Source organism: Thermobia domestica, chromosome 11 (assembly GCF_964235325.1).
Source record: "Thermobia domestica chromosome 11, izTheDome1.hap1.1, whole genome shotgun sequence".
Taxonomy (NCBI): domain Eukaryota; kingdom Metazoa; phylum Arthropoda; class Insecta; order Zygentoma; family Lepismatidae; genus Thermobia; species Thermobia domestica.
Genome location: NC_137464.1, coordinates 156705015 through 156718700, shown reverse-complemented (window position 1 = coordinate 156718700; position 13686 = coordinate 156705015). Strand labels below are relative to the sequence as shown.

At 33.8% G+C, this 13686-nt stretch overlaps 1 protein-coding gene across 2 annotated transcripts in view; it reads right to left on the bottom strand.

Annotated features, from left to right (window-relative positions):
• LOC145664516 (uncharacterized) overlaps positions 1-13686 on the bottom strand; it is a 228240-nt gene that overhangs the window by 38058 nt on the left and 176496 nt on the right. For both annotated transcript variants that reach the window (XM_081731252.1, XM_081731251.1), the window contains exons 2-3: positions 9446-9570; positions 5262-5495 (exon numbers count right to left, since the gene is read on the bottom strand). In XM_081731252.1, coding sequence (XP_081587378.1) covers positions 5262-5495; positions 9446-9521 — 310 coding nt within the window. In that variant the 5' untranslated portion in view covers positions 9522-9570. The remainder of the gene's footprint in view (positions 1-5261; positions 5496-9445; positions 9571-13686) is intronic.

The window sequence follows — 13686 nt, the reverse complement described above, 5'->3', positions numbered from 1 at the left end:
TATACTCTAGTTTGGATAAGATAACTTATTTTTAATTTCATTATTTAGACGCTGCGCTGTCTTGAATTTTATTTTTCTTTCATACAGTTTCATATACAATTCATAGTATTGATTTCTAGTATTTACTTCATACCACATTGTTTCCTTTTTTGGTGATAGGTCATAAACCCTATTAGTTCGTTCTTTTACTATTGATTTCATAAACATGTTTAATTAATTAATGAAAGAAATAAGACTTTTGGTCCTATCCTTTTGTTTACTATTTTTTATAACTTACTCTATCAAAGATAATTACAGCAACTTACATGTATAGAAATAGACAAATTTACAGTTTTCCAACTTCAATTTGTCATTATTCTTATATCCCAAGAACTATGCACAGTGACGTAACTCATTCTTAAAACGAACATTTTTCTTCCAAAGTGACGTATCTCAAATAACATATTTTTTATGGCTTACTATTACAATATTATATAATTTGAACATGTGGTATAAGTACTTTTGATTACATTGTGTCAAAAATTGGTAAATATTTGTTGATAAACACGAGCGTAACAGGAAAGTGAAATAGATGCAAAATTTCAAGTCGCTCTTCTGAAAAATGAGAAAACCTGAGATACGACACTTTGCAAACAAGGGGACGATATCACATAAGATTCACCAGTCTACAATTATTGCTATTAAAACTGTAATCAGTATATTTCAGCTTAAACTTGTCACAACATTTTCTTTCAGGTAAAAACGTACAGAGATAAAATTGTAAATTTCCATTTTTTCTAAAATGAAATCAGTTAAGTTGAAATGAGATTATAGAACGTGTGTTTGCAGGAGCATCATTTCAGACTTGCCTGGCGGGGGGGTAAGATCCTCCACCGACATACGAGTTTCACGTTTTTCCTAGTATATTAGTAGACAATCGATTAAAATATATCGAATTCTGAAAGGTGGGCAACTGCCCTCCAACTTCCTCGTGTTGAGCATATCTCCCCCCCCCCCCCCGAAAAAATCTTAATTAAATACGCCAATGCATAAGTATATCTTTTAAGATGAAATTTTAATACAATCCTCGTTAAACAGAAGTAAAATATTGATAATTCAGACATTTCTATTGACCTTGAATGTTTCCCTTAACATTTCTGCTTGCAAACAAGAAAGAAATCAGCAAACGAGAGAGAAAAACTTACTGATGTTTAACAATTTAATGAAGGCATTTCCCGGCGTATTTCCTTTGTTTAATGAAATTTCAACTGCCAATCCTTAACCTTCGCTGCTTCCTAGCTGACCATGCAGTGAATTATCCAAAGTCTACACGTGTGTGTTAATTGATGCCAATGACGTTAACAAGAGAACAATTAGATTTATTATTGCAAAGCTACTTAATATAACACTTCATTTGCAACAACTCAGATAACTCTTACAATTCTTATAGATGGAAATTACAGTTTTAACAGTGACAAAACTCTTGCATACAACAATGAATATTTGGTCAATATTCAAAAAAATAAATTACTTAAATTATGCTTGCATCGGCATGTTATCCTTTTCAGTAACCGAATAATGTCGCTCATAAGGTCCACATTTTGTACAGTGATAGTGGATATTGGATATTAATGCTAAGGAATATGAATAAAAATCTTTAATTAATGGCCTTGAAGAATGGTGACCAAAAGTGTCCTTATTAGCATAACATGGGAAATACATTACAATATGCGTACGCACGATTATTACTGCTAAAACAAATGAAATGAAATCTTTAAGTTTACGTCGCACGATTATGCCGGCTAGGCTAAATGAGACGGACTGGTAAAACAAGTAAATGTGGATTATGTCTCAAGGTTAAATTCAGAAATGCTGTCTCCAATAAAGTTAATATTGTTGTGTGAATTCTCAGGCTCGATTCTCGAGGACAGAACCTTGAACCTTGGTTGCATTACGGTGGCCCTTATTCCACCTTAAATTGTAGGTCTACATCTCGTACTGTCTCGCTGCTGAAAAAAAAAACTAATATTTCAACCACCCAATAATGTAACTTTACAATATTTATGGTAAAGCTATAATTTTGTAAATGGTACCTTAAAAATTTCTGAGAAAGTTAAAGTTATTAATTTAACTGGCAGTTTATGCAACCCAACACTGTTTCTAAAGAAGATTGGTTACATTGAGGTTTAATGTCCCCTTCAGCAGCAAGGCTATAAAACATTGACCTACACCTTAACGTGCGATCCGAACTACATGACTCCAAACAGGAATTGAACACGGCTCTCAGTGCTGAAGACAATTTTCTAACAAAGAGCTAATATGTATTATTTATAATGAAATGAGTAAGTTTCATATCACATTGTAAAAGTGAAAGTGATGAGTCTAGCAGTGTGTTCCTGTTTTACAGAATCCTGTTTCGCAGAAAGGGGTTCAAACTGGTTTTCCACGCTCAGCGTTGCCATGCTTCGAAGAACAGAAAAATAATCCAATGCGTGTGTTCTTGTTTCGCAGAAAGAGAAAATATACTTTTTACATAACCTTTCACATACTTTTTGTGGAAAGCCTGTACTGCACCAGAAGTACACCGATATTTGTATTAGATGTTGAGAAATTGATTCCATCCTAATATTGTAATCACATACACAAATTGTAATAAAAAATTATTTCATAAATTATTGTGAAAGTCAAGATAGCTGGTATATCAGCACATCGGAAAGTGAAAGGAACAAAAAGATAGTGACAATGGAACATTTAAAATTTGTCCTCATCTATTTTCATAGTTATATATACATTGCACGGAAAGTATTTCGGACATTTTTTCAACTCCTCCTCTGCTTATTGCAAAGCAAAACTAAATCATTGTACACACTCATGCTTCAGCAAATCAAGAAAAAAGCTGAAGATTGTTGCTTCCAGTTTCGTGTGCAAGAATTTATGACTGACTTTGAACAATCGGCAATAAACGCTACAAGAGAAACATTCTAGCAAGCGACATTACGCGTTTGTTTGTTTCATTTTACCCAATCCATATGGAGAAAAGTACAAGTTATTGGATTGGCTCCATTTTACAAGACTGATAATGATATGAGGAAATACGTTAGGAGAGCAAATGCACTTCCACTCACTCCTTTTAAAGACATTCCTGATGCATTTCCATATATACAAGACGATGTACCCGACATCCCGGAGGCACAGGTTTTCCTAGATTATTGGTGGACACGTACGTTGACCTGAATGCAACATTCCACCCGTTAATACAGCAATATTTGAAAGTTTACTTTTTTATATTGAATTGTTATTTGACTCCTTACGTTGTACTAATTATATTTTTTTATTAATGTTTCATGGTAATAAGAAACCAATTTCATAACAGCGATAAAAGCACGAACCATGCCAAGGTTTAGCATTTCAAGTTTAATAGGAAGTAGACATAAATTATCCCTATATATACAAATTCATTCTGCTTTTGAAGCAAGCACTGTCCGAGAATGTGGCTGCCAGAAGCAGGCAATTTAACTTTTCGGAGATTGTGGAGACGTTTAGACAGTTGTACTCGGGTTCTTAAGAGTAGGTTTTGGTTTGGCATGGTTGCCTTATTCCATACTTTAATGCAGTATTTCATTGCACTCATTCGGATAGTTGAAATTACAATCCAATTATTATATCCTTTGATATTAAGAGTCTCACCTGTATACTAAATTTATTACGTAAGGTTAATGCATTATTGTTCATTCCAAAATATTTTTTATGTGTCTGTGTGCTTGTAATTCGTTTTTGTCGCAGAAAATCACGATTGAACTTGTGCGACAGAGCCCAATTGCGAGCCGCACCTCTTTGGATTTATGTTAGTGTTTTGTTCATTTCAACAAATATTTCTTATATTGAGGTTCAATCAAAACTTTTCATTCTATTCTGCGGAACATTAATGGGTAAACTTGGCAACGTTGTATAGTTTTAAGGCATTCTGCGAAACAGGAGGTAACCATGTCTAGCAGTTCAGATTTCGAAAGAAGGATAAATGTGAATATGGAACCTATTGCTGCGACTTTGAATCCATAAATGCGACTTAAGATCTCCCTTACTGCTACGTGATTAAAGTCAGTTCCAGACAACCTGATAGGAAACTCCCCTACCTCCCACCACTCACCACTGCAGAAGGGGAAAGCTAGTCATTGACCTTCACAGGGAGGGAAGCTTTTCTAATAAAATAATCGTGTAAACTCTAAATTCGTACAATTCGCTCGCACCTAATGTAAAAGCACCCACCCTAACTAACCACTAGTGTAGTCATAATCACCGTTCCTCCAATGTGTACAACTACTGAACAATTGATTGTTTGAGACAAGGATGCATCCCTGCATTTCTCTGGCATGATTACCTCTGACATCTGCTGAGCACCGAGAGAGCCTTCAGCGGTGCCCGCAGAGACTCTGGTGGCGTGACGAATGGAGGGAGATAGTATTCAGCGATACGAGTCATTTATATCTCGGACACAGTGACAATCGTGTGCGTTTCGTTGACATGAAATTGAGTCCAGTACACGATTGCACTCTCCATACAGCACCCACATCTGGCATTATGATATGGGGGCCAATAAGCTACAATTCCACTCTATTGTGGTCTTTATTTGAAGAATACTACAAGTACATCGTACATTTATAATTTAGTCAATCCTGCCTTCGATCTTATGTAGCTCTGTATGTAGCTCTTCGTGGTCTTATGTTTCAGTTGGATAACGAGCGTCCCGATATCATACACAGCGTAAAACACTCGGTATACTCCTTCTGAAATGGCCAGGTAGGTCTCGGGACCCAGGTATTATCGAGGTATGTAACATTGTGCGATAGGCAACGGCCATCACCCAGTTACTCCAAGATCCACAGTGAACATGAAATACTATACTCCAGATGGACATTTAGTGCGTGTACGACTGGATATCTCTCCATGTAGCTGTTTGTGTCCTTCGGATGGTTACACGTGTTACTTAACGAGTACAGTATGTATCTGAACACTCCGTATTATATCTTCAGCATGTTCCACAAGCGCAATGTTTTCCCAAACTGGCTCCAACTAAATTCGACTCAAATATAAACAATTGAAATTTACAATAGTACTTTCAAATAGAAGTACTTGCTCAGTTTCTTTAATTTCTTTCTAGTAGGATGAAAATAAAAGTTTGTGTATTCCTTCCTATTTCTATAAAGCAGTTAGTCTCATTGCTTTCACTAATTTATATTCAATTACAAGGAAACCGCTATCCAAACTTATAACTCGAGACTTACCCCATGGATCGGATCCATAGTTCGCTAAATGTGAACATCCTTCTCTTGGTGCCACATTTATTGCTGGTCTACATGTTTTTGTTTCCAAATCATAGAGATCTCCTTCCTTACAAGAGAACAGGACTGCATTCAGATCGTATCCTTTCCACTGACAACTATAGAAAAGGCGGCAGTCGTCTGCGTGAGGGTAGAAACCGGCCGTTGTGCATGGCGAACCTCTCCTTCCTAACGAACCTTCAATGAAAAGTAGAATATTATTTGCTAGGAGTTTGTATTAAACTCAAATAAGCAACATTCATTATTGTTTCAAGATAAACCCGATGTAAATGCAGAACATAGAGAATATAGAGTGGAGTAAAAAAAGGGTATATACCAGTAACCTATATATGAAACTTTTACTTCATAAATACTAACCAAACAACAGTGTCTTCTAGATTTCGAGTATTCCAAGCCTCCGGGGTTTCGAGTATCGACGTCACTACATATCTTCCTGTCACTGACTTGTCAGTGCATTTCCAAGGATACTCTGATGTGCAGTCAAGCGTTGAGATGAGTCAAATATGTGTTTTATGTGAACTATTTCTTTTTACGCCCTGAATTCGAGCTTCTATGAATTTCAGATATTTCTATTTCTTTGCTGCGTAAATGTCTTTCAACTCTTATGTTTAAGAGCTCGGGATGAAGGAGCTCTATGATAGACCCCCCCATGTTCAACTATGATAGACCCCCCTATAACTTATTTTCATTTAGATACAGGGTGCAAAATCATAACAATCGAAGTGAAGGAAGGGTGAAAGAGGCAAGAGTGTAAAAAAAAAAAAAAAAAAAAAAAACCTCTTTACACTTGATTACTTCGACACAGAGAGTGGACATATTTGAACATCTATAGTTATTAAATTATGTAAGATTAGAAATACCACAACCACTAGTTCAAACTTTAATTTCATATGAATCAATGTCACTAATTTGCCGACTTCTGATAATAATATTATTTTATTCACCAACCACCCCGTAACTTAGTAGCGAGGTGAATTTTATTCCAAAAAATAATAAGTAGGGAAATATCGTCACTCCCAAGGGATTTTCCATTCTACCCGTGTATCAGTTCTGCATATGTAGGGCCAGGTTAACATTATTTAAATGAGTATGTATATATTGTATATAATTATTTATATATAAAGATGTTTTCGATACTTCAGAAAATAAAGTGAGGTACATCTGCGCTAAAGCTGACCGTTTCAAATGTAAAATCTATTATTATTATTATTATTATTATTATTATTATTATTATTATTATTATTATTATTATTATTATTATTATTATTATTATTATTATTATTATTATTAGTCGTTGTTGTTGTTACACCCGCATTCTCTACTTTGTACGAACTATTGTTTGTTTTGTGGTTATCAATAAAAAATTAGTTGGAAAGTGTGGATACACTAAAGGCTAAAATCGTTCTTAATTAAAGTCATTAATTGTTTACACTTGACAAATTTACTTATTTATTTTGAGTTCGCCCACCAATCAGTTCAAACTCCATACCATATTTTGGAGGCGTGCTCAGTGGTAGAGCGTTCACCTCCGGTGCTTGCGGTCCCTGGTTCGATCCCAACTCGCGCCATGTGGACTTTGTGGTAGACAAACACCGTGCTCGTGGGTTTTCTCGGGGTTGCCCCGTGTCCTCCCACTTTCTTCATTCCACCAATTCATTCATTTCTCATCATCACCGTCTCCTTTAGCGTAACCACCATAATAGTGGGACGTAAAACTTAAAGATTTCATTTCATTTTTTCCATACCATATTTTTATGCACCTGTTCAAGGACTTCGCTACACAGCAATTCCACAAGTAGCGGCATTTATTAGGCAAGAGGCAAGTCATTGCGCACATAGTGACATCTATCATCGTGACTCTTCACTATTAGGAATTAACGTGATGCGCTGAGACATTTGCGTTAATTACAACAAATTCTCATTGTGCCTCTTGTCCTTCTATAACCAACATTACAAATCTCTTAAGTATGGTTGCATAACATTCCAGGATATTAGAGTTACTCACAAACTGACATGTTTCTGTATTATAAAGAGGATTATTATTGACACCAAATCTTTCGAAAAAGCAGATTACTTAGACAGTCTTTCTTTCCATTTTCCACTTGTTTAAAAGGTTTTACAGAAGATAATGATTGATAGTCAAGAAACCGACAAATATAACATGGGATAAGAAGTTTACTCACAGTCACAAATTTTAGTTTTAATCTTGAAGGCATAATGGACAAAGTTTGAACAAGTACCACAACATCTAAGGAATAAGTTTAGTGAAATAGAAGAGCGGATTGATAATAACACTGCTCGGATTGAGAATAATTCTGCCGGAATTCGTAATCTGCAACGTGAATTCTTGTATTTCAAGAACAGTCAACGGAATGATACGGTAACCCACCAAAATCTTCATATTAGAGAAACTTTTCCGGAAGTATCCCAAATTGCTAATACACCAGTAGGTCCACCTACTACTTATATTGAAAAATATGAGAAAGAATACGATTTAACTGGTACAGATAAATCTATCTTAAGATCTTGCCTCATGTGTTAGTTCCACCATGTTCTACCTGGTACATATCAATTAGGTCTAGACTATGTAGCTATGAAGATTTTAAAAGCATTTTGTTGGAAAATTTTGAAAACGATTTTATTCTAGCTAATCGAGACTCCCAAATTCGTAACAAACGTTAAGACAGCCGTATAAATTACAATATTATGGATTTCGTCATAAATACCTACAATGGATTGAAACAACTCAATCCATTTTAACCAGATTCCCGAATTATAGCATCAGTTAGGATTTTACTGCCATACGTATAAGCAGTATTACTTTCTTCCCAGTGTGTGAACTTTAATCACTTACTCTTGATTGTTCAAAATTATGAAAATCAGATGTCTGTTCAGTATAGTGCAAATAAGAATACACGTAATAATCCTAATACGTAACATTAGCATTAAACCTAGTACAAATAGTGAAAATTGCAATTCCAGACAATCGATTACAAATTATTAAAACTTAGATTACTCAAGAAGTTAATTTAAAGCTAATTTAAGTAACATTTGATTTTTCTGATTGATTCTTAGCAAAATAATTTTGTTCCATATATAATTTTAAAGCGATACCAATTAGTGTTAGTTCCTTTTTCTTTAATTGTCGTTATGATTTATTGTAATATTTGTTTTATTCCTTGACATACAGATAAAGTTTTCTGCTTTTATAACAACTGCGCCCGAACGAAAAGAACATCTTTATATTATATTGTAACTTGTAATGGCTCCAAGATATAGAATTCTATCATAGACCTAGAATAATAACTAAAGTTTCAAATTTTGAATATGCCCTATTTCGTTTCTATTTCAGTAAATATATAATTAATCATTGTGAAAAATATAATAAAATGAAATATTAAAATAAATATGTAAAATAAATCATGTTTGTAATATAAGGGCAGTTCAAAAAGTAATGGGACTACACTGTCTGTATATCATAGAAACTAATGTATGGTCCAGGATTCTTCCTAAAATTCTAAATGATTTAAGGATTCCTTTTGATTCAGGAGACAGATACAACGATAAGGTTGTATTTTATATATTTCTTTCGTAATCAGGGCAGCAGTGCTAAAACATTTTGTAGAAGAAGAAGAAAGAAATAATGTAAGCAATATCTGTCGATTGATATAGATATATTTCTGTTTGTACGTTGCTATAGAGATGTCAAGACAGTTAAATGTCTGATTTTTGAGCTGCGATGTAAGATAAGAAATCTCTCTCATCCAGATATAGTGATTTAGAATTTGAGATTGGTGTATGTTTCAGTATAATTATTGCTAATATAGGTAATAGTTAAAATAGGTAATCGTATGCATTAACACCAAATATACGAGCTGTGGCAATATAATATACGTGGTTATAATATTAGGCAACTCTTCAAAACAAAGAGATATGCTGAGGACCACATTACATGGAAGATTCTCAATTTGTAATAATTAACCAGCCAAATCTCTATTACTCAGGAATGATGATATTGGAGCAATTATAATTATTTGAAAACAAATGTTAAAATGATAAGAAGAAAATTGTGTGAACAAATTGGACCGGTGAACTGTTAAAAAAACTAAGAAAAATTTGTTTCATACCTCCTCTGTTTGACATTGCTGTAGCTGCCACTAGATGTAGCAATATAACAGGCAAACAGCAAGACGTTGCCGTCATGTTTGGATAGCTCTGCCACCTAACGGCGAGATCCGGAATTTCATTAAATCTGTAAAAGAATAACGAATTGTAAGTATTTGCATTTCAATAAAGAAAACAAAAAGGTATGTATAGAAAAAAGCTAAAGAAAAAAAAACTAATGTTCACTACTAAAAATAAACATTTTCATCGTCAAGCTATTTCCTACTTATACCGAAACTAAACAGATTTTACATCTGACATTTAAGTTATTTATTTACTTAATACACCAGTGTTCGAAGTGGAAAAAAAAAGAGCCGGTATGTTTTATTACAATTTTGACACGACATACCGGCTACCTAAAAGTTGAAATGCAATGAGGGTATGTTGCCTAAAAGATTGCATTTCTATTTACATGCAGACTGATTGGAGAGTTTCTCTTTAGTTATGGGGGTAGGAAGCATGGAGAGAGTTTGATTCCCCACCTACAACTTTCTGAAAAAAAATAATCCCCTTATGACGAATTATAAAGAATTATACACGAAAATGCTCAAAAACCGAGCTCTTACATTAACACTTTCCTGCGGGAAAACTCCCGGACTCCCCACCCGACTAAGGGGTATTCCAAACCCTCAAAAGACCCGTCCCCACAGCAAACAACCCCTAAGTCCATCCATGGTCAAAAGACGACCTTTGTTATGCATTAAGGCAAGAAGACACGCACACATATAAGAAAGAAAAATTTACAGTTTGTCACATCAAAATATAAACTAATTGAACAACTTTGAAGACGCCTTATTCGAAAAAGAAAAGATACGGAAAAATAACAAAAATGTCGGTGTTGTCAACTTGGAAATTATTTCTACACAAATAATAAAATCTTTTTACGTGTAAAGCTATTCGTCAATTACTGTATATAAAAATGGATTTATTAAAGCATCCACTCTCCAGTGACGGTATGTCTTGATAACTGAAAAACCACAGGAGGTATGGCATACTACCGCATACTGTCTCACTTCGACCACTGTAACACACAACAACGTAAAAACTAGTAACATAAACCACATATAGGGTGGCAATATCTTCTACTCACTTGGGAGGGATACCACATGACAAAGAAATTCTCACCTCAAAAACGAGACAATAAGTATATTTTCAACGAGACGAGACGACAAACGTGAAAATTAATAATTCGCTGTCGGAAATGAAAACTAAATGAAATATTTTCGGTTTAATATCCTACGTCATGCCCTTTAGACTAAGGAAGACGGATGATTAAGGCAAGTGAATGATTATGGACGAATTGGTGGAATTATAATGTAGGAGAGAACAGGAGTATCCTGAGAAAGAGCACGGACACAATATTGTCCACCACAAGCTTACTTGGCCGAGCATAGTACTAAGGACTCCACACACCAGAGGTAATCGCTCTACCACTGAACCCCTCCATTTGTTTTCAAGAAGGGAATGGAAACAAGACTAGAAGTTTCTCGAGTCTCGTGGGTAACACTATTTCGCCCAAGTCTTTGATCTCAAATACTGTTTTACTATTACATGATTCATAGTATAAAAACTGTAAATTGATAAAGTGATCGTACGAACATAATTAAGAACATTTCTCAACATTTAAAGATACACATGTCATAACAAACTATATTCCAATGATAAATATATTTTAAATATTGTTATATTACACCCTTCGTAGACCTCTCGTGGCGTGGAAGGATTTTAATAACTTCTAGATGAACTTAAAAAAATAGGGCATAAAATGAGACTTTTTTCTTTTTCTGAAACGAAATGAAAAGAGCTTTCCTAGAATCGAGATGAGGAATAATTCTTCGAGAATCGAGACGAGAAAATCTTACTTCTCCAGTGGCGGATCTAGAAGGTAAAAACTTGGGGGCAGCCAGAACCCAAACTATGATAGGTATATAAATAATAGCTTAAATTACTGTTGTCACCCAAAAAACTGGGGGCCCTATACCCCCGGCACCAGGCCATATCCGGCACTGTATTTCTTGTTTCGCAAATAATAAATGCTAGGGGATAACTTAAAGATCTGGGATACAGCATACATTGGAAAAGTATGAATTGCACTTATAATCAGAAGCCAATTTGGATTCAAATATTTTCATATAAAATTTCAAAACAATGAAACAAAAACTTAAGGGGAAAAATAGCATTTGGTCTTATTACTAGTCAAGTACAAGTATTTAGAAAGTGCCATGAAATAGAGTGCCCAGTATGTTTCAGATATCACTTATCATTTTTAAATATCAATGCTTCTTTAATTGTGAGGACATATAACATGGACGATCGAGTTACGTGCAATATTTACCAAAATACTACAAACACACTAACTACTTAGTTTCAAAGTACTTCGCCTCTCGTAAGTTCAGGTTCTGATATTAACCACTGATATTTCTTTATTTTGAAGACTGAAGAAAAAGTGCGAATTCTAAGCCATTTTCTTTTTATTGATAATATTTGTTAGTGTCCGAAGGATGATAACTTAAGTATCGCATCAATAAGAGTCATAATCTTTCATGGAACAGTTATTTATGATCTTGACAATTGGCATACAAAACATATTAATAAATTTTAATTATTTGTACCGAGATAAGAAAAAAAATTGTAATTTGCTGCTTGGAGGAAGCGAGGTTTCTCAACCTGGGTCGGAAGAGGATTATATGGAGGTTGCGAAAGACGGTGAAAAAAGTAAATGTAATTAGAATCTAGTAACGGAAAATACAATTTTAAAGATTATTTTGAATTTCTTATTTTGATAGACATATTATTTTTATTTTCTTTCATATTGTAAAATAGAGCAGAAAATATTAAATATAATTTTAAATTGTACAATATTATTATCGTTTAACGGGAAAAAATTGTCCAACGATCAACGAATCGATAGCTATCACTGAGAAAAACAAGAAAATCATTTAGCGAAAGATGTATTGTTAGCACATCCTCGTTTGGATCTTGATTTTTGTATAAGATTAAAGTTCAGTTGCTTTATGTAATATTTTCCTTTAGAAAGTTGATGGTGAACGCTACATCCTCGAATTTTATAGTAAAACATTAAAACAACCTAAAAAACATATATTACAACTGAAAAAGAGGCTTTGTCAACTGTAGTTGATTTTAACAAAAATGGGGTCAATTGTTGTAAAGTAGATATATCAAAATTTACACTGATCAACATTCTTTGACATACCTTCATACAATAATGAATTGGAATTCCAGATTAACAAGGTGAAGCATAGAGAAGGTTTCGATGTAGAAATAATTTATATTAAAGCATAAGACGATCAAGCTAGTAATGCTCTATCTCGAATTATAATGCAGTCAGAAACAGAATGAAACGAAATTAACAATTTTGAAGTTTTACTCTTATGTTTTAGAAATCTTATTGTTAAAGAATGTAGAAATAAATAAAAGGAATATCCAGAGTATGAAAAGATAATCAACTTTATGGAAAATCCTAATGATCCATATGTAAAGGTAACAAGGAGGAGCATTGAAACTTTTTCAAATTGGATAAGGTGTATTGTTAAACAAAAACAGATTCTTGGAAAATTTGTATACCATCTTCTTTTTTGCACAAAATTCTCAAAAAATTTCCATGAAGAGGGGCATTTTCGTTCAGAAAAAACTGTTGCTTTTATTAAAGAATATTGTTACTGGAAATCAATGACAAGAGATGTTATTAATTACATTAGCGATTGTACAGATTGTATACGAACAAAAATAGAAAATTCTCCACCGGGTAAACCATTACACATTGTTGCTGTAAAAAATATACGAGATATGCTCTCTTTAGATGTTTATCCAGCTTCTTACAATGGAAATAAGTTTGCTTTATCAGTATTAGATGTCTTCAGTAGATACTTTGTAATGTTTCCAATCAGAAATGCAACTGCCAGATGTGTTTTAAACTGTTTGGAACAACATTACTTTCTGCTTTTCGGAGTATCTTTGTCTGTCTTAATTGGTAATGGTAGTTATTTCATTTCTAACAAATTTAAAGAAAAAATGAAAGAATATAAAATCAAAATCCACTATGTTAACCCATATCATCCAAGAAGACCGGTAGTCAGAAAGAATCATACAGAGACGAATTGTCTATTTAAATTGCTGTATAATGACGATCATGTAATGTAGGAAAAGTATATTCAGCAAATTGCTATATTTTTGAATTATTCTG